The sequence below is a fragment of the Syngnathoides biaculeatus genome, chromosome 7 (genome assembly GCF_019802595.1).
Source record: "Syngnathoides biaculeatus isolate LvHL_M chromosome 7, ASM1980259v1, whole genome shotgun sequence".
Lineage (NCBI taxonomy): Eukaryota > Metazoa > Chordata > Actinopteri > Syngnathiformes > Syngnathidae > Syngnathoides > Syngnathoides biaculeatus.
Genome location: NC_084646.1, coordinates 563,603 through 589,759, shown reverse-complemented (window position 1 = coordinate 589,759; position 26,157 = coordinate 563,603). Strand labels below are relative to the sequence as shown.

General features: G+C 45.4%; 2 protein-coding genes and 2 long non-coding RNA genes across 9 annotated transcripts in view; 1 reads left to right on the top strand and 3 right to left on the bottom strand.

Annotated features, from left to right (window-relative positions):
• The window catches only part of atpaf1 (ATP synthase mitochondrial F1 complex assembly factor 1), a 26,856-nt gene extending 26,449 nt beyond the window's left edge, over nt 1–407 (bottom strand). Inside the window, exon 1 of the mRNA XM_061825541.1 lies at nt 293–407. The gene's annotated coding sequence lies outside the window, so the exon portion shown is untranslated. The remainder of the gene's footprint in view (nt 1–292) is intronic.
• Nucleotides 305–26,157, top strand: LOC133503683 (uncharacterized). 5 transcript variants are annotated; one of them, XR_009795809.1, is made up of 6 exons: nt 305–436; nt 1,336–1,442; nt 1,525–1,664; nt 1,780–2,206; nt 3,170–3,268; nt 24,488–26,157. It is a non-coding gene; the product is annotated as an uncharacterized LOC133503683 (long non-coding RNA). The 5 variants fall into 5 exon arrangements; XR_009795808.1 differs by lacking the exon at nt 305–436 and having other exon boundaries at nt 471–1,442; nt 1,780–1,900; nt 2,114–2,206; XR_009795805.1 differs by lacking the exon at nt 305–436 and having other exon boundaries at nt 471–1,442.
• The window catches only part of nlgn1 (neuroligin 1), a 290,450-nt gene continuing 271,767 nt past the window's right edge, over nt 7,475–26,157 (bottom strand). Inside the window, exon 11 of the mRNA XM_061825528.1 lies at nt 7,475–8,713. Within this exon, the coding sequence (XP_061681512.1) occupies nt 8,588–8,713 (126 nt within the window). The 3' untranslated portion in view covers nt 7,475–8,587. The remainder of the gene's footprint in view (nt 8,714–26,157) is intronic.
• Nucleotides 8,720–15,898, bottom strand: LOC133503684 (uncharacterized). Of its 2 annotated transcripts, XR_009795811.1 has the most exons (5): nt 14,696–15,898; nt 14,450–14,550; nt 14,010–14,338; nt 12,814–13,910; nt 8,720–12,735 (listed from the first exon to the last, which is right to left on the bottom strand). It is a non-coding gene; the product is annotated as an uncharacterized LOC133503684 (long non-coding RNA). The 2 variants fall into 2 exon arrangements; XR_009795810.1 differs by having other exon boundaries at nt 12,814–14,338.

Genomic DNA, 26,157 nt, shown 5'->3' with positions numbered 1-26,157 from the left:
TTCCAGTCTTTCTTTTTGCCCGTGCCATTTATCAAAGATCTTAAAAAAAAAGGGGGGGGCGCATAAATATCTAGCGGTGTGTCGATTGGTCAAAGCAGTTGGCCGCCATCTTGGTAGTCCCAAAACGTGTGGAGGACATGGTTTACAGGTTGTATTATGGCGGTGGTTTTCCTCAAAGTTTGGCGTGTAAAAAAGGAGTAACCTTAAAACCTCCATCTGGCGGAGTAGCCTTCAAGCCTCCTTCTGGCGGAGTAGCCTTAAACCTCCTTCTGGCGGAGTAGCCTTACTTTACCGGTTCAAGGCTTGTCTGGACGCCAGTTGTTCTTCATCCACCGAGGGGAGGTTGGACCCTGGTACCGGCCTGGCCACGAATTTACGTCCCACCAGGGTTTTTCTTCCAGAACAGCTAATTGCTCCTGTCTGTCGACAGACTTCGGTGTGTCCTCCCCCTCCTCCATGGGTTGTGGTTGTCAGGTTTAAAAAGCTTGACTCTATTAAAAGAAGGCGAACAGAAAAGGCTTCATGTTTTACTTGCTGCAAGGGGAGCGACAGGACTTCTCCCTGCTTCCAAGAAACTCCAACTTGTGTCCTCTTGAAGCTTCTTTTTATTCACATAACTCACATGATGAGTGGATGTGTCTGTGTGTGTGACTGTTTGATTGATTACATCTGTCTGATTGATGACATCTGTTTTCAAGACAATGAGTTCAAAGGTAGAAGTTAGGTGGTGATGTGGAAACCAACTACAGTATGTACAAAATGAGAACATATGAATGATTTCTTTAACAGTGGTGTGTTGGGATCCGGCTTGAAGTACCAAAATGTCAGGTTTAAGAAAGTGACTTTCTATTAAAAAGTCAAACAGACAAGGATTCAAGTTTTACTTGCTGCAAGGGGAGTGACAGGACCTCTCCTTGCTTCTAAGCAACTCTGACTCATGTCCCCCTGCAGCTTCTTTTTATTCAGATAAATCACATGTTTTGCATGTGTGTGTGGGGGTGTGATTGATTACATCTGTCTGATTGATTACATCTGTTTTCAAGACAATGAGTTCAAAGGCACAAGCTAGGTTGTGATGTGTAACCAACTACAGTATGTACAAAATGAGAACATATGAATGATTTCTTTAACACCGACAATTTCATGTAGAATATTGATAATATCAGACTTATTTATTTTTTTGTCATTTACCGGTCTGAAATGGATACTTGACCCTGAACCAACTGATGTTAAGCCTCCTCCTGCTATAGTCGAGGATCTAGTGGTCAGTCATGACTACATTAGAGCGGACAACCCTGTCCACTGGTTGAGAATGGCTTGTTGTGTCACCTACAGTCATACAACAGACTGCAGAAGCTACTTCTGGACAGAGGAAAAATAAGAAGGCTCTGTACCACAGCTTCCAATTTTGGCCAAGGACTAACAGCAGCATGAAGAGGCGGGTAAATTGTCATCAATATATCCTAAAAGAATAACATATGCTGTATGAGAATCTACATTTTCTTGCCTATATCCCAATCGTAGGTTGTCTGTGTTATTGAAGAAAAAACTAATGTCACAGCACAATTTGGAAGCAGTCAGAGAAGTCGCATTGGGGATCACCCATGAAGCTGATACCCTGCGACTCCACCAGGATCAATTGAGTGGAGCTGTATGTGAAAATGGTGTGTCATGTTTTTTCCATATTTGCTACATACAACAATAAACACATAATTATAAATAAATACACATTATTTATTTGTGTCCAACAAAAATATCAAGTTCCCTTTGATTGTTCAGGTATCTGGCTTCACGAGTAGGGGGTCCTTGGAGCATCTCCAGATGGCATTGTCCTCTGCCTTGCATCAAAATATTCTGGCAAACACCAGAGGCCCAGCACCTAGTGCTTCAATTGATCAAGGTCAAGTGTCCATATTCAGTGGCACAGATGAAAATAATGGATGTGGAAAAGACACTTAAAACCTTCTTTCTTGGCAAGTAATAAAACTGCCATAAATATGCTATTTAATGCCACTTTGACGTTGACTTTTGTTCTTAGACTGGTGTGATTTCAGAAGTACAAAATGACAACATCATCCTCAAGAAAAGTCATGCATACTATCATCAAATACAGGGTCAGATGTACCTAACAGGAACAAAATGCTGTGACCTTGTGGTATGGACACCATAAGAAGTATTATGCCATCGTCAGAAGACCTGATACCCGGTAGATCTTGGCTCCCCAATCTGGTTCTCCTAGTGGAATTTTATTTTTCAAAATGTTTACCTTCAATTACAGCAGTGTTTCACAATTATTTTCTGCCCCCCCCAGCAAGTACAAAAGAATTCGTGTCCCCCCACAACTATTAATATTATCGTTTGTTGATAAAATTACGAGTACAGCCAATTGACTCAGGAGGAAGTAATCCACAACCACCTCATCTCGACTGCTAGAATCCATGTGGAGCGTTCTATTCAGGGACTGAAACTGTTTAACTTACTTGACCACATCCCCTACCAATTTAATGAAAATGTAAACAAAATATTGAAATTACGTGCCTGTCTCACCAATTTACAGACACCTTTCCTCTGTGAAATTTTGTACAAGTAGATAAATTCTTACAATCAATCTGACAAATTTCAAACTCCATCCAAAATGTTTCTGTGGTTTTCTGCTACAGAATATTTTTGTCAAGACTGAGGGCTTTGTCTTTAGAGATATCCTTTAAACTCAGTTAGGGTTACTGATCCAGATTTTAGATCTTGATGCATATCAGCTCGAAAATTTAATGGGTTTGTCTTTCACCTATGACCAAATTAGTCTGTTTGGTAATTTGGTAATGTGGTTCTGTTATAATATTGTTAACAAAATTTACACATAATATCAGTAATTTTATGACATCCTTGGCAGATGTAATATAGGCCACATCTGAGAGGATTTATTCATGCATCTAATGATGGGTGGATTAAGGTCAATGGTTAGTTGTATTTTTTGTTGATGATTATCTACTGTGAATCCAGAAATACGTCATATACTGGTCTTAGTGCTGATTTCATGGGGGACAAAAAAAAATGCAAATTTGCTGGATACAAAGATTACAGTGTTCGTTTGTCAAAGGACTTTCAAGATAAAAGATCAAATGCTAACCGTAGCCAAAACATTACAGTATACACTTTTATCACTTCCCAGGGAACAAAGAAATATGCGACAGATGGGTATCTGCCATGAAGAGGGACAACTGGGCGCCCACCATGTACTCTCAACTGTGCAGCAAGCGTTTCATTTCTAGTAGGTACATGTTCTGTACATATGTATGTTGGTGGTGGTGGTGAGGGGATTGCTTGTATCTTTTCTGTATATTGTTTGTAATAACTGTCAGACTGTTGTGCAATATCTGATAAAACTGTCAAGTTAAGGTCTGACGATGGCGAGTCTGCCATGTTATGTAGAAACACACAATTTTGCCGTTCAAGATGGCATTGTAAACAAAAAACACGTGTTAGTCATGACGTCACTGAAAAGTAACTATTGCTGGACTATTGCACACAAAACAGGGACAAGAAATCGTCTTTCTGATCAGGAAGATGTGAGAGACTGGCAAGTTACAGACTCCAACCAAGTTCTGAACCAGCCTCTCAGATATTCTTTATTTCTGAAAACACACAAGGTCAAAAGGAGTGGTAAGCAAGCACGTGAACAAAGGCACATTCTCTGATAATGATGTGTGTGCGTTGATGAAGTTCTCCTTGGCCATTTCTCGGAATATAAGGGTAGCCTGGTGCACCTCTGTTTGGGGGCTCGTCCTGTGAACAAGACTCTTCGAAGCAAGGATGATACTTTGGCTTTGTTGCAAGTCCATAATAAATACTTTAACAATAATTCTAACACCCAAATATACCCAGAGTTTAACAGCTGGTGGGAGCAGGTACTGTGTCCCTCGCCTAGCTGATACGTCAACAACTGTAGATGATATGATATGGGGTTGTCATTCTTAAACTGAAAAACCTTCTCTGAAATACACACAGAAAGGCATATCATTCCTCTGGTAAGATGTCCTTCAAATGGTTGAGATCATTGAGGTATTTAATGCTGGAAATGTTACATTGTTAAATAATAGCATTTGGAAATGTTCGTTCCAATGAATGCGTATATTGTGAACATTTTTATGTTCACTTTCAGATACCTTATACCACTGAAAAAATACTAGATTTTGGTTTACAATAAAGTTTTCCTGTTGTATTATATTACTATCAAATATAAAAGTGAAAGAAAGTCATAAGTTATGAAGAAAAGGACAATGGCTGTAACGTTTAGTAGGCCTATTTGGATAAACAAACTAATGTAAATGTCTCAGATGATTGATTCATAAACCTGAGAGCAATACTGTGGAATTTATTGATAACATTTCCGAGACTGTTCATCCTCTTGTACAAAGTGTCCGAAAAATTCCTTGTAATTTGTGGAATATATCAATTGAAATGCCTGCTACACTAAGACGAGAGGTGGGCGTGGCAGTTGACATGTTTGGCATGGGGAATACAGACGCAAAGTACATTTTTGTTCATGGATATATCTGCTTTTGTATCTGAACTCTTCATATGTACTGTATGTGTCAATGTATGTTTTAAACCAGGGGTGCCCAGACTTATTTACCCCAAGATCTATTTTTCAAGCAGCCAGCCTCTCGCGAGCTACCGACGATGAGGGGGGTGGGGGGATAATGATGGTGATGCTCCCAAACCGTTTTAAGGTTCATGTTATGTTGCCTCCTATATTTAAAATACAGAATTTGCTTTTTGTGCACTGTATTGTCTGTGCTTTCATCCTGGATCAGGCTGTGCCAAGGTGGAATTTTAAAATTACACACCATCTCATCTTGCACGTTCTACTTTGGCATCAGACCAGACCTTTCCCACACAGAAAAGAGAAAATCTCATACAGTTTAAAAACTTTTTCTTCGATTATTCACAAACTTTGACAGTCATTGCATCTTAAAACAACAGCATTTATTTTTTAACTCTCTCCATAAATATCGAAAGTAGCATGAGCAGCATGTCTGGCTCGTCTTCGCTCTGCGTTGCCAAGACTATGTTGCGAACTAAAGCAGCGTTGGTGGACGCTGTCATTATAAAACACATTGATGGGCTACATAAGTACTGTAACATTTGGAATTATGAGTGTACGTCTTTAAGAGTGGGTGGGGCGGGGCGGCGGGTGTAAAATAAGCTAGGAATAAGAGCATTGTTAGAGAAAGTTCTGTGTACTGCCTAAAAGAAACAATGGCTTCTTTTCATTTTTTACAGTATGTATGTGAATTGTGCCATTGGATGTAAAAATCAGTCATCTCTCACTCATTGAATCATGTTGCAAAATGCCACCAACTGAATAGCTGTACATTATACTTTCAATTTGCATTGGATTTTTTTTGCACGCAACGCAGAATATCTGCAAAGAGACTGCATCATCGGTGCACAATTGCACCAATTGTTCGAGGGAACGTTGGCTGACCTTTTCTCTTTTTTTTTTTTTTTTTTGGAACGCCCTCCCACGATCGACCAAGACTGCCACGCGATCGACCGATCGACGGATTGAAACCCCTGTTCTAAACCTTCCTGGGCATGCTGCAAATGTTTAGATTATAGTCATGTCTCTAGTGATCAAAAACATGCCAAGTACACAATGAGCGCACAATGAAGTTATGGGAAAGAGTAGTGGAGGGCTCGACTGAATGTGAATGCAATTTTATGCGGTGGTGGGTGTTTTGTTTTTAGGGCAGTCACGCGAAATGTGACCCTTTTCTCCACAACACCAGCAAATAATTTCTTTTTGATCAAATTTGCATCCCCTCCCGAATACTCTTCCCCTGCCTCCTCCTCATCTGCGGCCACGATTATTAAATATTTCGCATAAAGCTCCATAAATTTCTCCTTCCTCTTTCAGAAAGTTGTCAACTTTCTTTTTCTTATTTTGTAGCACTCTTTCTGTGTGTATTGCGTGCTTGGTTAAGGTATTGTTACAGGCTGCCAGTTGGTTTGTTTACCCATTGTTTTGTAGGATTATTTCGCATGAAGAGCTTTTTTTAATTGCTCTTGATACACACTCCCTGGAGTGTGATCTTCAGGATTGCCACTATTTGGTTTAAAACATGAAGTCATTCCAATTCTATATTCTTCAAATGGTTCATTGTTGTTTTATTTTGCTCTTACAATGGCAGAAAAATTTGCTTTCCGTCTAAATCTATCAGAAGTGCCCTATATTAATTGTTGAACTCCCTTCTGCTCCCTGTTGCTGTCATCCAAATTTGTTGTACTTCCACACCATTTAAGTGTTAAGATTTTCTTCTTTTGTTTTGTTTATGTTCCATCAACTTTATGAGATGTCATACCTTTTATGGCCGTTTTCACGTCATCTTGAGTCCATTTTTGTGTGCGTGTGTTTCTCTCTCTAATTTTATCCTGCAAATTAACTATATATATTTTGTATGTGTGTGTTGAGCTGGCTAGCAAAGCCATATTGTGTTATCCACAAATTTAGACGTTTTATTTTACTAGGACATTGGCTTTCGACAAACTCCTAGTCGTTACAACATTAATTTTTTTCAGACGTTCTTTATCAACTATTTTGCTATTTATCATCTATTTTGGTATTTGTTTTCCCCCATTGGAGTCAGTGGTTCACCGAGGGTGACTACACTGACTTCCCCCTAAACAGGGTGACAATTACTTTCTGTTTGAGGTAATTCTCAAGCTTCTACCACAAGTGGCGGAGAATTCTTACCTCTGCATTATCAAACAGTTGTCACTCAATTATCTGTTCAAATGAGGCAGTGAACCTCCACTCACACTTTTACTCATGCACACGTTTCATGGAGCTCAAGTACGTACAGGACACATGTTGCCCTTTTCTCAGTTTTATAGAGTAATTTGTCTACTCGATAGGGACTAGTATTCTCGAGGTTTGGTTCTGCCGCAGTTACCCGGACTCGCATTCACTCATTCATCATGAGTGTCTTTCCTACTCACCGGAGATGTCTTTACTTCATTCAGCTTCTCATCAACCCTCAACCTCCAGACGCAAAGTTGAGGCCCAGTCAGGAGGACGGGAGCTTCTTCAGTCGGTGTCGAGATGAATTCGCCTAGGTGTACTAACTGCCTTTAGTTTTGCAGAGCCAATGCGGTCTGGCCCCACTTATCAGCCTTGTCGAGTATCCTTTCAGAGTAACACGGTGACAAAGTGTTCACTCCGCTTTTATAGCAGCTTCATCTCTTATGAATCGATTGCACTTGTTATTGACCTAGTAAATTTAACAATCCTTGTTAGGATTGTACGGATTAGTTTTATTTTAAGACAAGAAATTATCAATGAGTGACTGATTAAAATAGAATTTTACGACTAAATTATGTTAATGTCGTTGACGCTCGATCTTTAATGAGGTAGAACGGTAATAATGAGATAATATAAGAATGACAAAGATAGATGAAGATGGAAATTTTAATAATTTAATAAAATTAATTGAAAAACATTCATTACTTGACAGCCATTCCCGCCAGACACGGGTATGGTTGCGATGTTAAGGCAAAATTCAATGTTAATTGAACATAAATCAATAAAAGTAAAAATAGTTAAAATGATAAAAATTGTTCAGATAACATTCATTACTACAGTCATCCCCGCCAGACGCAGGGTATGGTTGCGATGTTAAGGCAAAATACGATGTTAATTGAACATAAATCAATAAAAGTAAAAATGGTTAAAATGATAATACTGATGGTAAGAAGGATAAGATAAATGATAAAAAAGCAATATAATTGAAGTGAGATTCAAAGCGTCTAAAAGCATCAGAAATTAGGGAAAATAGACATTTTTGAGTGAGCCTGTTAGGGGTGATCAAGTCCTATATAGCTTGAAGCCTAATTTAGTAATAAGGGTTTTTGGGATTAAGGATAAATTGTCAAGCCAATTTGTTCTTCATAGGTAACAACGTAATATCCCTGGTATTATCCTGCCATTACCTTATTATAGTAGTTTTACTTGCGCCCAATCTTAAAAGGAGTCGTCAAAAATTAAGCATTCCAAGTTGCCAGATACTTTCTCCCCACCATCTTGCCACACGACTATTACACCTATAGAAAGACCTTGTCTCTTTGTCAGCGAGAACCAAACAAAAAGCCCCGAACTTCCGTATCCAAGGTTTTTAGAGCTTTTTGGTGGAACATTCTGGAAAATGTTGGCTGAATCCACGCCTAGTGGGAAGGGCCCACTTGTTTCATCCTATCAGGCCCCTTTCACCATTCCTGGCTTGACTTGTCACGTCCTCCTTAGCTTCACTCAATTTTGTCATTTTCCCTTTAATCAATAAATGCATCTTTAAAAATATAACCACAAACTCGCGTTCGGTTTCACCCTAGTTTTGAGCAATAGCATAAATGTATCAACATTCTTGTGAATACAATTCTCTCATGCATTCTCAGGTTTGTTTTAGTTGGTTGATCATCATGTGTTGCCTTGTCTGAGAGAGACAGCCATACACAGGTTATATTATTTTCACAAAGCCGTTTCAAAGCATCTTATTATCTGCTAAAAGTTTAATGGAAAAATAGTTGAAATCTATTTCTGCTTGCAGACATCCTGCAAGGTGATTCGAGTGTGACGGGCTTCCTGTTCAGTAACTCGACGCTGCAAACGTCTTGAAAAAGCGTTGGGTGTGACCCGGCAGCTGTATCCTGTTGCTGTCTTTATGTCAAAAATAAGATGTGAATACAAACACATGGCAATAATTGGGTTCTTAAGGTTGCTAACCCCGTTATATGTATGTAATACAAAAATATGAAAAATAATCAAGTTTATGTAAGGTTACTGACTTTGGTATACGTATGCAATGCAATGAGCTGCTAAGTGGTTGGGCTACGTTTATCAGAGAGATCTTTGCCGTGCTGGTGATCCAATCAAGTATAGTTTTGTTTGGCGACATCTGGTGTTCAATTTGAGAGTTGGTGCTAGGTCTCAGCTCACCACATGAACCCAAGCCATATAAGCCAATTGTTATCAATTCGCTCCATTGCTGTTTGTGGTATGGCCACCTACTTGACATCAGTCTATTCCAGTGTTCGGGTAAAACTGCATGTACTTCCATCCATCTATCCATCCATCCATTTTCTCAGCCACTTATCCTCACGAGGGTAACGAGGGAGTGCTGGAGCCTATCCCAGCTTTCAATGGGCAGGAGACAGGGTACACCCTCAACTGGTTACCAGCCAATTCCAGGGCAAATAGAGACTGCACTCACAATCACACCTAGGGGCAATTTAGAGTGTCTAATTAATGTTGCATGTCTTTGGGATGTGGGAGGAAACCAGAGTGCCCAGAGAAAACCCATGCAAAGAGGGGGAGAACATGCAAATGCCACACAGACGGGTCCAGGATCGAAGCCCAGACCTCAGAACTGTGAGGCCAGCTGATTCACCGTGTCTCTCTTTTTCATTTTTATTGTCATTTTCCTCATTTTTGACGTTTTATCTCTTTGCATTCAAATAATCATGTAAAGCACATTGAGTTACCTTGTGTATGAAATGCACGATATAAATAAATTTCCTTTGCTTTGCTTTACTACACACAGTGTTGACGGTGTACTGCTTACTCCTCCTGGGACGGTGGACCAGAATTTCCTTGACGCCATCTTAAACTCGTTCTGCATGGCCTCACTGAACTCGTCCCATGCCTGAGTTTTTGCCTTCGTAACCACCAAAACAACATTCCGTTTAGACAACCCGTACTTATCAGAAGCCTCGGGAATCCCACAGGCCAGAAATGCTCGATAGAACTGTTGCTGTCCACCAACGTGTTCGGGGCTTTCCGCCACGACAGTCACAGACCACCTTACGGCCAAAGCTCCAGTCGGCCGCCTCAGAAATTGAGGGGCGGAACATCATGCCCCGGCTCCCCCGGGCCTATGAACAACGTTCTTTCAGAGCTGGGAGTTCAAATTCCTTCTAAAAGGGAAATGTGCTACGTGTTTGCAGCAGACCCTCACAATACATTTGGGCCTGCCACACCAGACTGGCATCTTCCCCCACCATCAGAGCCAACTCACCACCAGTTGATGAGCAGTTGACAGCTCTGCCCCTCTCCTCACCCAAGTGACCAAGACATGCGGCCGCAAGTGTGATGACACGACCACAATGTCTATCATCAAACTGTGACCTTGGGTTTCCTGGTGCCAGGGGCGCATGTGGATACCCTTATGCCTGAACATGGTGTTTGTTATGGACAATCCATGATGACCACAGAAGTCCAGTAACAGAGCACCACTCCAGTTCTGATCGGGGGGTGTTCTTCTCAATCATGCCCTTCCACGTCTCACTGTAATTGCCCATGTGGGCATTGAACTCCCCCAGCTTAATGATGGAGTCTCCAGAGGGCGCGTTCTCCAGCACTCCCTCTAAGGCTCCAAAAAGGGTGGGAATGCTGAACTGTTGTTTGGGGGCGACGGACAACCCCTCTCAAGAGGACTGATCCCAGAGCCCAAGCAGTGCCTGGATGCAAGTCCAACTATATCTAGTCAGAACTTCTCGACCTCACGGATGAGCTTGAGCTCCATCCCTCTCAAAGAGGTGACATTCCTTGTCCCTAGAGCTAGTTTCTGTCAACATGATAAGATGACAACTTGAGAAGAGGCTAGGAAAACATGAAGATCTCCAGTCTACTGTATTATTCAATAGAATTGAGGCCAGTGGAATCAACTATTTGTTTTTGCTCAAATGTGTCACATGATTACGCAGAGATTCGAGGGAACTTCGGAGTGTGGATTTTACTTGATGAAGTTCAAGGTTCTCCTATTTGGAGAAAAGCTTCAGACTTATTCTGTGACATTCCAAGTAACGAATCATACATTCATAGAAAACAATATTTTGGGAAATTAAATGATATTTGGTGGGTCTGTGGGGGTCAGGCTTGTATATTTTTGCATTATGGCTGGACGTCTTGTTGCTATGTAAGAACATTACAGCTTCCTTATGATGTTTTAACAATTAAAAGGGGAATTGGCCCATGGAAAGGGCATCCTATCAGAGTTCCAAACTCCAGAATTAAATGAAAAATGGCACAGTTCCATTCTTTGGAAGCTTATCTTTGGTGAGTGTAGGAATAATTGTGAATATAATTATCATACATCTGCTTCCAATAAAGAAATGCTTTGCTCTGCTCGAGATAACGTGGGAGCCGCCTAGCAGGAGATAGTACAAGGACAAAAACATCTAATCATTAGAAATGTTCGAACCAGGAGCACCTGTTGTCTGTTAAAGAAATGATGACCACACATGTACTCAGCAATCTTCCACACTCATGTACAGACGCACACACTGTCATAACCCGAACACTAGGGCGGACCCAAATACACGACTCGGTGGACAGGAAGGCAGTTGAAAGAGAGTTTTTATTCGTTCCGATGTCGAAAGGCGGGGAGTCAGTCAGAGTGAGCAGTAGAATCAGAAGCAACAGGCTTACTGGGTCGGTCGGGGAACAGGAGTTCAGAGTCAGGAATGTGGAAGTGAGGGAACGAAGCATGGATGGCGACAATCTGACAAAGACAGGGTCCTATATACAGGTATACCAGGGTTAATTATTGGAGATGAGGCGCAGATGTGCGAGGACCTGCACAGCCAGGGCTGGACCGGCAGGACCATGACAGTACCCCTCCCCCTTAAAGGCCTGCTCCAGACGGCCCAGGGACTTCAGGATGAGATGGATGGAAGTCCCTGATGAGGCTGGGGTCAACGATGAAGCGGGACGGGGGTGGGGGGGTTCTTGACCGGGGGGGAGTAATGGTGAAGGACGAGTTGGACGAAGCCTCCTTACATGAAACGTGGGGTGGACCTATATCGATCTGGGGAGTTTCAACGAAACAGCGACAGGGTGAATGATTTTATTGATAGCAAATGGACCCAGAACCTCTGAGCTAGCTTGTTGGCTCCACGTGCTGTGATCATGCAATGGCAGACAGCGTAGACCGGTCTCCAGGTCCTGGTTTATTCTCTCTGTCTGGCCGTTGGACTCAGGGTGATGGCCTGTGGTAAGGCTTACTTTTGCCCCGATGAGGGTGCAGAACTCCTTCCAGAAACGGGATATAAATTGTGGTCCTCTGTCCGATATGTCCATTGGCAGGCCGTGGTAGCGAACGACCTTGTACAGTAGTAGCTGGGCTGTCTGCTTGCCGGACGGGATCTTCGGAGCTGGCACAAAGTGGACCATTTTAGAAAAGCGATCAATGACCAAAAGTACCACAATGATTCTTTGGGAGCAGGGTAGACCTGTGACAAACTCCAGGGAGATGTGTGACCAGGGACCAGAGGGAATTGGTAATGGCCGTAACTCACCCATAGGTCGCAGGCGAGAGGTCTTATTGGCCATACAGACCAGACACGCTTTGACGTACTCCCTTATGTCCTTCACTAGGTTTGGCTAGCAAAACCATTGTCCCACGACAGAGCGGGTCTTCGCCATTCCCGTGTGGCAGATCGACTTGTTAGTGTGAGCCCAATCAATGACGTCCCCTCGTAGCGAAGGAACAACAAACAGGCGACCAAAAGGGCATTCGGCTGGACCCGGAGAGTCCCTCAAGACCTCGTTTACTCGTGTCTCAATCTTCCAGGTGAACACGGACACGAAGCAGGCCTCCGGAAGAATCGGGACACTCACGGGCTCCGTTCGCTCCCCTTCATGGATTCGAGATAGTGCGTCTGGCTTGCCATTCTTTAAACCTGCACGGAAGGACAGAGTGAACCAAAATCGAGTGAAAAAGAGTGCCCACCTGGCTTGACGAGCATTCAGTCTCTTACCGGTCCCCAATTACTCCAGGTTCTTGTGGTCTCTAAAAACCAGAAACGGCACTTGTGATCCCTCCAGCCAGTGTCTCCATTCCTCCAGCACTGTCTTGACACCGAGTAGTTGGCGATCGCCCACATCATAATTTCGCTCGGCCGGAGTCAGTCTCTTAGAAAGAAAGGCACACAGGTGAATTCTTCCATCTTTAGCGCACCTCTGGGACAGTAATGCTCCCATTCCTGAGTCTGATGCATCCACTTCTACCACCAACTGCCTCTCTGGATCTGGCATGATGAGTATCGGAGCTGTGGTAAAACTCGAGTTGAGTCTATCGAAGGCCTCCTGACAGGTCCCATCCCACTCGAATAAGTTGCAGGGTGAAGTGAGGGCATGCAGGGGGGGCAGCAATGTAGCTGAAGTTCCGGATGAACTTGCGGTAAAAGTTGGCGAATCCGATAAAACTCTGCACCTCCCTACGATTGGTGGGAGAGGACCATTGGAGAACCTCGTCGATCTTACTGGGATACATTCAAATCTGTCCCTCGGCCAAGATGAAACCCAGGAATGAGACGGAAGATTGGCGGAACTCCCACTTCTCCATCTTGACATATAGCTGATGTCGTAGCAATTGCTGTAGCACCTCCCTGACGTGTTCGAATGTGGGATGCTTCGTCCGGGGAAATGATCAGTATGTCGTCGAGGTAGACGAACACATTCTTGTTCAATCCCTCCCGTACCGAAATTCTGAAACACCGCTGACGCGTTTGTCAGGCCAAACGGCATCACCAGGTAGTGGCTTGTTGGTGTATTGAACGCCGCCTTCCACTCATTTCCTTCTCAGGTGCGTACCAGATGGTACGCATTTCGTAAGTCCAATTTTGTGAAGATCCGGGTCCCTTGAAGCAGTTCGAATGTGGTAGTGATTAGGGGAAGAGGGTACCTGTTGTTGATGGTGATGTCATTGAGTCCTCTGTAATCAATACAGGGCCGTAACGAGGTGTCCTTTTTCTTCACAAAGAAGATTCCTGCTCCAGCCGGTGATGAGAATGGTCGGATGAGTCCTGCCGCTAGCGACTTCTCCATGCTGTCCTTCATGGCTTGGTGTTCCGGCCTGTTAATGAAAAGAGCCTCCCTCGAGGGGGTGAGGTGCCGGGCAGTAACTCAATGGCGCAATTGTACGGACAATTGGCGGCAGGGATTTGGATTTTACCTCTGAGAAGACCTCCTTGAGGTCCTGATAACAGTACAGTAGTGCTGGTAACTCCGGTATGCCTCTTGAATCCTGTACGTGGCATGTTCCAGAGTTGCGACTCCACACCGCCGTGGCCCATGCCTCTGCTCTTCCCGTCATGTGGGAAATGACGAAGGCAATCCGCGCGCGGTTCCTCAGGAAAGCGGAGGCCTGTAGCTCGAAGTGGATACCGCACTGGGCGAGGAAGGGTCTGACGTTCCCAGAGTCGCCGGAAAAGCATCTGGAGAGAGGAGTGGCTCTGGTCCGCTGAAAATCCGCGACTGACGGGGTAGTCTGAGGAACCTGAGCTGGGGTAGGAACCGTGGTGGTCACCATCGGTGTGGCAGTCGCGGCGCTAGCCTGGAAGCTAGCCATGGTTCCAGTCAGGCACAGATCTCGTGAATTCTCTGGTTACTCACTTGAAGACCAGTCTCCTGCTTGGCCAGGCTTCTGCCTTTGATCTGCAATGAGCGGTGGATGGCTTCTGAGTTGGCTGGGTCCATGTCTCGGCCAGATCGTTCTGTCATAACCATAACACAAGGGCGGACCCAAATGCACGACTCAGTGGACAGGAAGGCAGTTGAAAGAGAGTCTTTATTCATTCTAATGTCGATAGCCGGGGAGTTAGTCAGAGCGAGCAGTAGAATCAGAAGCGACAGGCTTACGGGGTTGGTCAAGGAACAGGCGGAGGTCGGTACACAGGAGTTCGGAGTCAGGAATGCGGACGAAGCATGGATGGCGACGATCTGGTAAAGGCAGACCGTCCGCTGCATCCTATATATACCAGGGTTAATTATTGCAGATGAGGCGTAGGTGTGCACCTCCCAATCAGCGCAGGTGTGCGGGGACCGGCAGGACCATGACACACACACACACAAACAAACAAGTACAGTTTGTTTCCAACTATGTTTTGCTCACCTGTCTCCTTTTTGTAAGATCCATGTAAATAAGGGGCGTTTTGAAACTAAATAAATTGAGGTGCTGTGGAGAGGATAATCAGAGAGTGCAGTGGTGAATTGTATGAGAGAGTTCCTCTCCTCTCTCCTCGAGCAACTTGAACTTGTGTCTTTGCTTTCTTTTTGTCCAGTTTAATGAATGTCTTGGTAAACCTGACATTTGCTTGGTTATTTCGAGCCAGAGGTCAAGATACCTGAGGTTTCCAGTGGCTGAGTCAACCTCCAGGCAAAGACCATGGCCACGGCACTTGAGACCCTTTCCGGGACTGGGCCTCGACTTTGCGTCTGGAGGCTGAGGGTTGACGAGAAGCCGAATGAAGGAAAAGAAGACATCTCTGGTGTGTAGGAAACACACACTCACGAGGAATGAGTGAATGCGCATCTGGGTGACTGCGGTAGAACCAAACGTTGAGAGTACTAGTCCCTATCGAGAAGACAAATTAGTCTATAAAATTGAGAAAAGGTGAACGTGTGTCCTGTACGTACTTAAGCTACGTGAAACATGTGCATGTGTAAAAGTGTGAGTGGAGGTACGCTACCTCATTTGGACAGGAAATTGAGTGACAACTGTTTGAGGATACAGAGGTAAAAATTCTCCGCTACTTGTGGTAGAAGCAGAAAGTAGTTGTTACCCTGTTCAGGGGGAAGTCAGTTTAGTCACCTTAGGTGAACCACTGACTCCAATAGGGGAAAAACAAAGAGCAAAATAGTTGATAAATAGCAAAATAATTGATACAGAACATCTGAAAAAAAATTAATGTGTAAGGAGTAGAAGTTTGTAGAAAGCCAATGTCCTACTAAAATAAAACATCTAAATTTGAGGATTACACAATATGACTTTGCTCAACACACACACAAAAATATATATACAGTGAAGAAAATTAGTATTTGAACACTCTGCTATATTGCAAATTCTCCCATTTAGAAATCATGGAGGGGTCTGAAATTTTCATCGTAGGTGCAAGTCCACTGTGAGAGAAAGAAAATCCAGAAATCACAGTGTATGATTTTTTAGCAATTTATTTGTGTGATTCAGCTGCAAATAGGTATTTGAACAGCTAGAATTCTGTCTATAAGAATTCTATCTCTCTCACAGTGGACATGCACCTATGATGAAAATTTCAGACCCCTCCATGATTTATAAGTGGGAGAACTTGCAATATAGCAGTGTGTTCGAATACTTATTGTCTTCACTGTAGTTAACCTAATAAGAAACGTACAGAAATATAAACCAATACACCAAAAAAAAAAAAAAAAAAACTGGGCTCAAGATGACGGGAAAACAGCCATAAAAATGTATCACATCTCATCAAGTTGATGTAACTTAATTCGTCCAGGGAATGGAAGACTTGAGAAAATTTTACGACTTAAATGCCTGGAAATACAAAAAGTTTGGATGACAGCAAAGTCCTTTCTCACAGCAGCAGGGAGCAGCAGGGAGTTCAATGGTTAATAAAGCGCACTTCTGCTAGATGTCACAGACCTACGGTGCAATGAAGGACCCAAATGCAGGATTCCAAGGTGAGGACATGATGATCATTGGGTTTTATTCTCAACTGAAAAGATGCACAAATACAGTCCCAGAAAGTAGGATCCAAAAACGAGAAACAGGGGTCAATGACTGTGAAGCTAAGTAGCGGAGTAACCTGGGATGCAGTGAAGCAAACTCACTAACACTAAGCACCCTCACAAACTTAGGGCACAACGCACAACAAACTGGCGAATGCCAGTGACCAAAACTACAACTTAAATACAACATCTAATTACAGTCCCAATGTGAAACAGCTATGAGCAGTGACAGGGGTCACCAGCCAGGGCAGTTGCCTAGACAAAAGAAGCACACACAAAAAAACCATGTCCAGGTGCAGGTGGAAGGGGGCCCGGGGGAGGGCAGCCCCCCCAACCTCAGTCTGTCTGGTGGCCGTCCAGGCTACCAAAAGCGAGGTGTCCGGCCGGGCAGGTCAGTAGGTCAGCCCGGACGCCAAACACCAGGCTCCCCACAGGCTGATTCGGGCGGTCGTCCTCGACGAGGAACGCAACGGCGAAGCAGGAACCAGACGGAAGCATGCCATCGCCGAGACAGGAATGGGAGGGGGCCAATCAGCTGTCACTGCTGCCGAAATATGAACGTGAGGCGGCCGATGAGCCGTCGCTGCCGCCGGGACAGGAAAGTGTGGCGGCCGATGAGCCTTCCCCAACAGAAATGTGAGGCGTCCGCAGAGTCGTCGCTGCCACCTGAACAGTCACGTGGGGTGGGCCGGGTCGTCGACGCTTGGACAGGAATGCAAGGTGTCCGCGGAGTCGTCACCGCCTGGACAGGAACGTGAGGCGCCCGGGGAGCTGTTGGCGCCGAGACAGGAATGTGAGGCGGCCGACGAGCCATCACCGCCGCCCGGACAGGAATGTGAGGCGGCCGACGAGCCATCGCCGATACAGGAACGGGAGGGGCCCAATCAGCTATCACTGCCGCCGAAATAGGAACGTGAGGCAGCCGATGAGGCGTCGCTGCCGCCGGGACAGGAAAGTGAGACAGCCGACAAGCCTTCGCCACAGCCTGGTCAGGAACGTATAAAGCAGCTGGGAACCGGTCGCTGTAGCCACCGAAACGGGAGTGTGGTCCGCCGGAAGACTGTTGCCACCGCTACGTGGGTGTGGCGTGGCAGCGGGTCAGTCACCACCATGAAGTGGGCTTGGCTGGGTAGTGGATCGGTGGGTAGCACCGCATTGGCACGGTTCGTCAGGAAGTCTGTTGCCACCACGACGTGAGCGTGGCTCAGACGGTAGTCTAATTCCCACAAGCAGGCCACAAGCTCAAAAATTTCCTCATAGCAGTTCAATTACCAAAGGTAATAGCCATATGTAAATGTGCAGCACACATATCAAGTACAGACAAAGTATCATTAGGAAATGCATTTGCAGATAAAACAGCAAAAGAAGTGGCAGCCAAAACCTTTACGGGATTAGTTGACTGTGTAACAAATGAAGACATACTTTCAGATGATGTGTTCAACAAAATGCAACAACAAAGCTTACCAGCAGAACTGAAAATGTGGAAAAAAAAGGTGCTACTTTACAAAATGGGAATTATGTCAGCACAGATACAAAACACATTCTACCAAAAAATCTTTTGAAGTGGGCGACAATCTTGAGCCATGGGAAGTCTCAGGTCTCAACAGGGGGAATGGTAGCCCTGGTACAAAGGCATTACATGACCCATGGATTTAACTTGTATGCAAAACACACTTTTGTAGGGCTTTTGTTTGACCTGTGCTCGACATAATCCACAAGGGAATGTGCATCCAAACCATGTTCAATTTCCTCAGGCTACACATCCATCCATCCCTCCATCCATTTTCTTACCTGCTTATCCTCACAAGGGTCGCGGGGAGTGCTGGAGCCTATCCTAGCTGTCAGCGGGCAGGAGGCAGGGCACACCCTGAACTAGTTACCCGCCAATTGCAGGGCACATGGAGACAAACAACCGCACTCACAATCACACCTAGGGGCATTTTAAAGTGTCTAATTAATGCTGCATGTTTTTGGGATGTGGATGTTCCAAGGTAAGAGATTAGCAAAAAAGAAGTGGGACACGGAGAGATCTGAGGAGAGGTGTAAGGAATACATTGAGATGCATCGTAGGCCAAAGATAGAGGTGGCAAAGGCTAAACAAGAAGGATATGACAACATGTACTCCAGGTAGGATACGAAAGAAGGAGAGAAGGAGCTCTACAGATTGGATCTAGCTTTTGTTTCCGAAAACACCTTTCTGTTCCAGTGGTACCTGTGGGAACCACCCAAGGTCCGAGAAAAACATATTGGATAACTACATACAAAAAACTGAATTAGAGTTCATTAAAATGACACGGTAGATCCGCAAATGTAAAACCACATCCTTGTGACAATAATCAGGCCATGAGAGTTGCATGTATTACAATATGTGTACCTGTGAATGGAACTAGGGCTTATGTGTCTTCCAAAAATCTTAAATTCCCTGTGCAGACTTGTGCAGGTCACAAACTACAATAACTTGCCTTTGAAACAGTATTGAGGTTTAAGGGAGTGACTGCTTATTTAAACACTAAATTAGATGGAGAAAAATAGTCTCAAATCACAACAGGCGTTTCTGGACAAAATATTAATTGGCTCCTAATAGTAAAACAACCAGCAAAAACTTGTTCAAAAGATTGTGTTGTGTGCACTGGTCCACAGATAATACCAGTGCTATTACCTGATAATGAATGCAAAAAAAGTGGGGTGGGGGGAACTCTGTGTATTCATTGACTTCTTTTGAAAAACAAAAAACATTGTTTTCCAATGACGTGTCACCAGGAAATTTCATATGCATCAAATTGATATGAACTGGAAACAAATTGAGAAATTTATCAGCATTGATGTGTAAAAGCAATTTTGTGCCATTGTCATAGTGGTGCGGCGGTAACAGTCTTTTGGATTTTTTACGCCGGATGCCCTTCCTGACGCAACCCTTCTGCATTTTTTCGGAGAGAGAGCTGGAGCCTATTCCAACTAACTTCAGGCAGCGGCAGACTACACCCTGAACTGGTCGCTCTCAAAATGTGCAGATTTACAGTATCTAAAAATACCCGAAGGCTGGTGAAGATTTAAAAGACACCTGACTCATTAGGGGTGACTTGGTCGACAATGACTTTAAACGGCTAAATAATATAATGGCATATTGGGCTGCAACGTTGACAGCCGGATTGATATTTTTGTTCATATGGTACCTTTGGGCACCTGTGGAGCTGACAAAAAACACAGAACAGAACCAATAATTATACTGAGACAACTATGCCTACCACTCATAAGATAAAGAGGTGCAACCTCATTTCAAATAACATTGATAAACAACTGTGCGGCAGTCACCGAGGAATGAAGGGAGGACTCCATGTGTGCCTCCCAATGAATCAGTTAAGCACGATTTTAATTCCTTGGCCGAGTCTAATTGTAACACTCAAAAAAGGGACTCTACAAGAAATAAGGTATAGATCAAATGGTATCTGAGAAATAATGTACAAGACTCCAGGTGGAACACCCTGGTGGCTGATGAAGGTAAAAGATGGATCCTCTCCTGGGGAACATCATCATATTCTCGGGATTACAAACACCTAATTACCTTGATTTAGACAGAAATAGGCCTTACAATACAGATAAATTTAACCAAAGTTTCAATTATTCCCCTGGCTTTTAAGCCTTCTACCACATCTTGCTGGGGGTTGCATCTATGGGCTTATGCTAAAGGAAACCCACATTTTCTTCTCACCACTTGCCAATTTAATGCTACCCTAAACACATAATACAAATACAAAAGACTCTGTGTACTATGGAGGGAGTTGAAGTATTTTAAGCAATTTTTTTTTTTTTTTACAAATGGGAAACAACTGGTTGTTATTAATGTAGAATGCAGCTAACAGGGTAAATTATAGTTGCATCACGTGCATGGGCACTACGCTACTACTACGTGTCATTCCAGCAGAAATGCCAACACTGTCATGGCCCTGCCGTTCCAGCCCTGGCTAGGCGTTTCCCAGCAGACCGACGATGATGAGGAGGTACACACCTGCTCCTCATCTCCGCTGATAGGACTCAGTGGAAGACTGGTCTTCGGCAGATCGTCGCCTCGCATGCCTCATTCCCACATTTCCACATTCCTGACGCCAACCTCCCGTGTACTGACCAACGTCTGTCTCCCGACCTACCCTGTAAGCCTGTCGCTCCTGTTCCTGCTGTTTGTGCTGATTGACTCCCCGGTTACTAACTCTGGAACGAATACAGACTTTCTCCTGACTGCTAGCCTGTCACCCGAGTTGTGCATTTGGGTCCGCCCTCGAGTCCCGTTGATGACAGAATGATCTGGCCTCATCGTACTGGTGCTCAAAGTCAACCAAACACCATCCAGAACAAATGGACGCGCTGTCTGGAGGATAGAGGGGGGTGTCCGTTCCGCCCGCTTCCTTGCCACCTACGCTCACTCCCGCGACAGAGCCCATGCGGGTGGAGCTTCTCGATGGTACGTTAGAGGAGTGCCTGCGACGTCGACGGGAGGGACACTGTTTTTCCTGCGGCCGCTTGGGCCACTTAATTGCCCATTGCCCCGTGAGACCGAAGTGTCCCAGCCTCAGGATCACTACTCCGGTGAATGTGCAATAAACCGCGGCGGAATCAAGTCGGGCGCTTCTCCAAGTCACCCTAGGCACGGAGGGTGGTTCGTGTACCGTGACAGCGTTCATCGACTCTAGCTCGGACGCGAATTTGATCAACCCCCACGTGGTCGAGTCATTGGGCGTGGCTACCTTTCGTCAGTGATGCTCCGCATGCAAACCTTAAGGATGGTATTTCCGGACGCCCCCACGGAACGAATTAGCTTCCATGTCTTCAACTCGCGGAGCAGCAATATCATCCTGGCAGGCGGATCCGTTTCCACAGCTACGTGCGCTTGGCGAGGTGGCGAGTGCGTTCCCACTGCGACGTGCACTTGGCAAGGTGGCGGGTCTGTTTCAACGGCGACGTGAACGAGAGAAGGCAGAGAGTCAGTCGAAACCGACACGTGGGCATGTCTCAGGAGTGGGTCAGTTCCAACTGCCACGTGAACCTGCGTCAGCAGCGAGTCCGTCGCAGTTGAGACGTCAGCGTAGCTCGGCTGGTTCGCCAATCCTTGCCGGACCTGGGCCGTGAGAGCCGCCAATTCGGCGCTCTGCCGCTCTATCTCCGCCCACATTTCGCGGTAGAACGCATCGCGATTTGGTGGCGCCTCCTCCCTCTGGGCTGGAAGCTTCGCCACCAGCTTCGGGTCTGCCGGTTTCACCGTTACCAGCAAGGAGTGGGAGGACGAGGACGTAGTCTTTGTTGCCGCGCCGTGGGAGGCACAAGGGAGCGCCTGACCTGGACGTCTCCTCTGGCCACCACGCGGAGGTCCCGGGTAGATGGCCAAGCGGGTTCCCTCAAACGGATTGGTGTACTTGTACCCACCGGGCGAAGACGTTTGGGTGCTGGAAACGCGGGGCGGTGGAGCAAACTGACTGGGATGAAAGACCGGGCAAAGAGATTCATAACCAAAATCATCGGAGTCGTACTCAGGCAGACGGTCATACAAATGAAAGTCCTCCTCCTATTCTGAAAAGTCAGAGTCCAGAAGAATATGCGGAGCCGGACGGGTCGTAGTTGGGATGTATTCGTAGCTCGCTGCCGGAGTGTAAGACACGGAAGCAGAGGACGTCAAGGAGCCTACCCGGATCGGACAGGCTTGGTCCTCCGGCAGACGGTCTACCTTGCGTCGGTCCCGGCGACGCCGGGTCTTTCCTGCTGGGTCCTGTTTTGGCCAGATTGTTCTGTCACGACCCATCAAAACGGGAGTATGACCCAAATGCAGGACTCGGAATATGCAAGGTACTTCGTGGCGAAACGTTTATTATTCAGTGGTCGCGATCGGGCAGGCAGTCAGGTGTAGCAGCGGTGGTTGGGATGTCGGGCGAAGAGAGCAGGTGAGCGGGCAGGAGTCGGTACATGGGAGAACGATCAAAGCAGGCAGATGTGTCAAAGGAGTAAGGCTTACGGGGTTGGTCGGAGAACAGGCGAAGGTTGGTACACACGGGTTGTCGATCAGGGATATGGAAGTACTCGAACGGGGCATGAAGCTCAACGATCTGGCGCGGACCAGTCGTCATCGGGGTCATATAAATACACAGGATAATCAGCCCGCATGAGGCGTAGGTGTGTGCCTCCCAATCAGCGCAACCGCGCGGGCACCCGCACAGCCCGGGCTGGAGCGGCAGGATCATGACGGACAGCATTTCTTACCATTGTTGTCCACTAATTTGCCTTAGAAACACCATGCATTTAAACCTTGTGTCTCATCTGGTGGCCTGTTCATTGTACCTTGTTATCACATTCCAGCATTCCTTGTTTCCATTCCAACCATTCTTCGATGGTTTGGACATGTTCAGAGGCGAGAGAGTGAGTATATTGGTGGTAGGGTGCTGAGGATGGAGCTGCCAGGCAAAAGGCCGAGAGGAAGACCAAAGAGAAGGTTTATGGATGTGGTGAGGGAAGACATGAGGGCAGTTGGGTTTAGAGAGGAAGATGCAGGGGATAAGGCTAAGATGGAAAAAGATGACACGCTGTGGCGACCCCTAACGGGACAAGCTGAAAGGAAAAGAAGAAGTATTCCACACCAGAGCGCTAGCTGGCTAGCTCCCTGATCAATTTACAGCAAGGTAAGCACAGGGTGTCAAATCACACGATAGGCTTTCCCATCCCAGTGCCTGATTCAATGGAATTACAGGGAACTACTCGATGCATTTTTTTCAAGGACTGCCATCAAATCTCATTTGGTTCTACTAAACCTCCTTCGACTTGGACATGCTCATCGCTCTCACCATCAAGATAGATAAGAGGCTCTTAGCTTGGGAGCTGGACAGAGAAAGGTGGGAGGAGGTGGTGCCATGCGCTGGGAGAACAAGCCTCGGTGAGCAGCCGAACAAAGGTAAAAGCCCTGTGGGCAGCCTCAATCCACTGGCCAGCACCACCACGGATGAAACCATGTAACTGGTCAGGTTGTGTCTCTCCTCTGAGGAACGTCAACACCGGGTGAGAAAATGATGGTGCTTCTACTGCGGGCATTTGGGTTATTCCGTGAGCAACTGTCATGTCAAAGATGCCGCGGCCCCTAATAAAGGCAAAGGAAAGGTGAGTCTGAATCCCGTTAAAAAAGGCCCTACCCATGTTCTTCATCAAGTGACACTATGCTCTCCGGATAAAGAAATTCATACTTCAGTATTCATTAACTCTGGTTCTAAGGCAAACTTACTCAATCCTGTCCTCGTTAGGTGAATGAGCCTAAGAACTTTTGAAGTCAAATAACATCGCAACACATGCTGCAGACGGCACTTTTTTGGGCAAGATTACTCGCCCCACTCAAACACTCATACTAACATTTCCTGATTCTACTCATAATGTATTTGTTTTCACATTTTTGATGCAGATTTTAATTATAAATTTATTTTAGGGAACCTTTGGTTGAAATTAGGATGGCACGGTGGCGCCACTGTAAGGCATTGGCCTCACAGTTCTGAGGACCAGGGTTCAATCCCGGCCCCGCCTGTGTGAAGTTTGCATGTTCTTCTTGTGCCTGCGCCGGGTTTCTCCGGGGACTCCCAAAAACACACACATTAATAGGACACTCTAAATTGCCCCTAGATGTGATTGTGAGTGTGATTGTTGTCTGTCTCCATGTGCCCTGCGATTGGCTGACAACCGGTTCAGGGTGTACCCTGCCTCTTGCCTGCTAACAACTTGGATAGGCTCCAGCACTCCCACGACCCTTTGTGAGGATAAGTAGTGAAGAAAATGGATGGATGATTGGATGGATAGTTGAAATTACATAACCCCCATTTTGACTGGTACTCTGGGCATGGTATGTCATGGGCTGGAAACTGAGGCCAGACCTGTTTCAGGCCACTATTTAATATGTCCAATGAAATTCCACAGACACCATCTGGGGATACTGAATTGTCTCAAGTGCCCGGCTGTTACCATGACATTGAAGAAGTGTTCTCCAAGTCCAAAGCCAAAGCCCTTCCACTCCACAGACGTTATGACTGTGCTATTGACTTGCTGGCTGGAACCACAACTCCACGAGGGAGTTTTTCTCTTTCAAAACCAGACCACAAGGGTAAGTAGTACTCTATGAAGGAGTATGTGGAGGAATCACTGGGAGTTAGAAGTATTCAGAATCAGAATCAGCTTTATTTGGCCAAGTGTGTAAAAAAAACAGCCAAGGAATTTTTCTCCAGCAGACGGTGCTGCCCTGGTACGACATACAGAATAAAGAACAACAAAGCAGCAAGAACAAAGAACAAAAGACATTTCTATTTATAGGAACTATTCCTTATAAAGGTCGTGCAAGATGTAAAATCTTCTTTGTTTAGAATAGGTACAAGATAAGCGTGTTCACATCCCACATTGTGTAAAGCTTGTACATTCCCTTTACCCATTAGAGGTTCCCGTAATAGGCCAGTGCAATGACAGTGCAATGACAGTTGAGCAAAGGGAGCAGGTTAAAGTGACAACTCATGCTATACTGTATAAAATAAATTACTAATACTCTTACTGATTGGACCAGCAGAATATGAGTGTCCCAACAAAGCCACAAGGCAAAAATTGTAAATTTGCTGCTTAAGAATGTAATGATTTATTTGCCAGAGGGAAAAAACTGTTTGAATGCCTGCTAGGTTTGACTTGCATTGATCTGTAGCACCCAACGGAAGGAGCTGAAAGAGCTAGTGGCTAGGATGTGGAGGATCCGAAAGAATCCTGCCTGCCTAGTTGGCGTTGCGTGTAAGTTGTCACTAGTGGGGAGAGCGGTGCCGAAAATACGCTCAGCTGTTTTGATTGTTCATTGCAGTTGGAGTTTGTCCTTTTTTGTGGCAGCCCAAAACCAGACTGTGATGGAGGTACACAGTACTGATTAGTTGGCCGCTGTGGAGAAGTGTCTCAGTAGCTATTGTGACAAGCCGTGCTTTCTCAGAAGCCGCAAAAAGTACATCCTTTGCTGGTCTTCTTTGAGGATGGAGTTGATGTTCATCTCCCACCTCAGGTCCTTTGAGATTGTAATTCCCAAGAACTGGAAGGTCTCGACAGTTGCCAAAAGACAGTTGGACAAGCGTCAGGGCAGCTGTGGTGAAGGTTGCCTCCTGAAGTCCACAATCTCCACAGTCTTTAGAGTGTTCAACACTAAGTTGTGTTGACCACACCAAAACTCCGGTCTTGCCACTTCCTGTCGATATGCAGACCTGTTCCCGTCTTTGATGAGGCCGATGACCGTCGCCCTTCTTCATCCCCTATGGGAGTGGGATTTTTCTTTTTGTACAAGAAGGACAAGCCCCCATGACCCTGTATTGATTACCGGGGTCTTAACAACAGAATGGTGAAAAACAAGTACCCTGTTCCCTTCAACTCAACTGCCTTTGAGCTCTTAGAGGGGGCCAAGGTTTCACGACACTATCAATCCAACTTTGCAGTCGACTAAAAATACAGATTAGTGTATTTGGATTTAGTTAATGAGAAAAGGAATCGCAGCTCCGCGCAGGTCCATTCTAGGCTCATTGATCCCCTCACACCACAACTCAGTTTCCTTTGCCAATTGTAGTCTGCCCTTG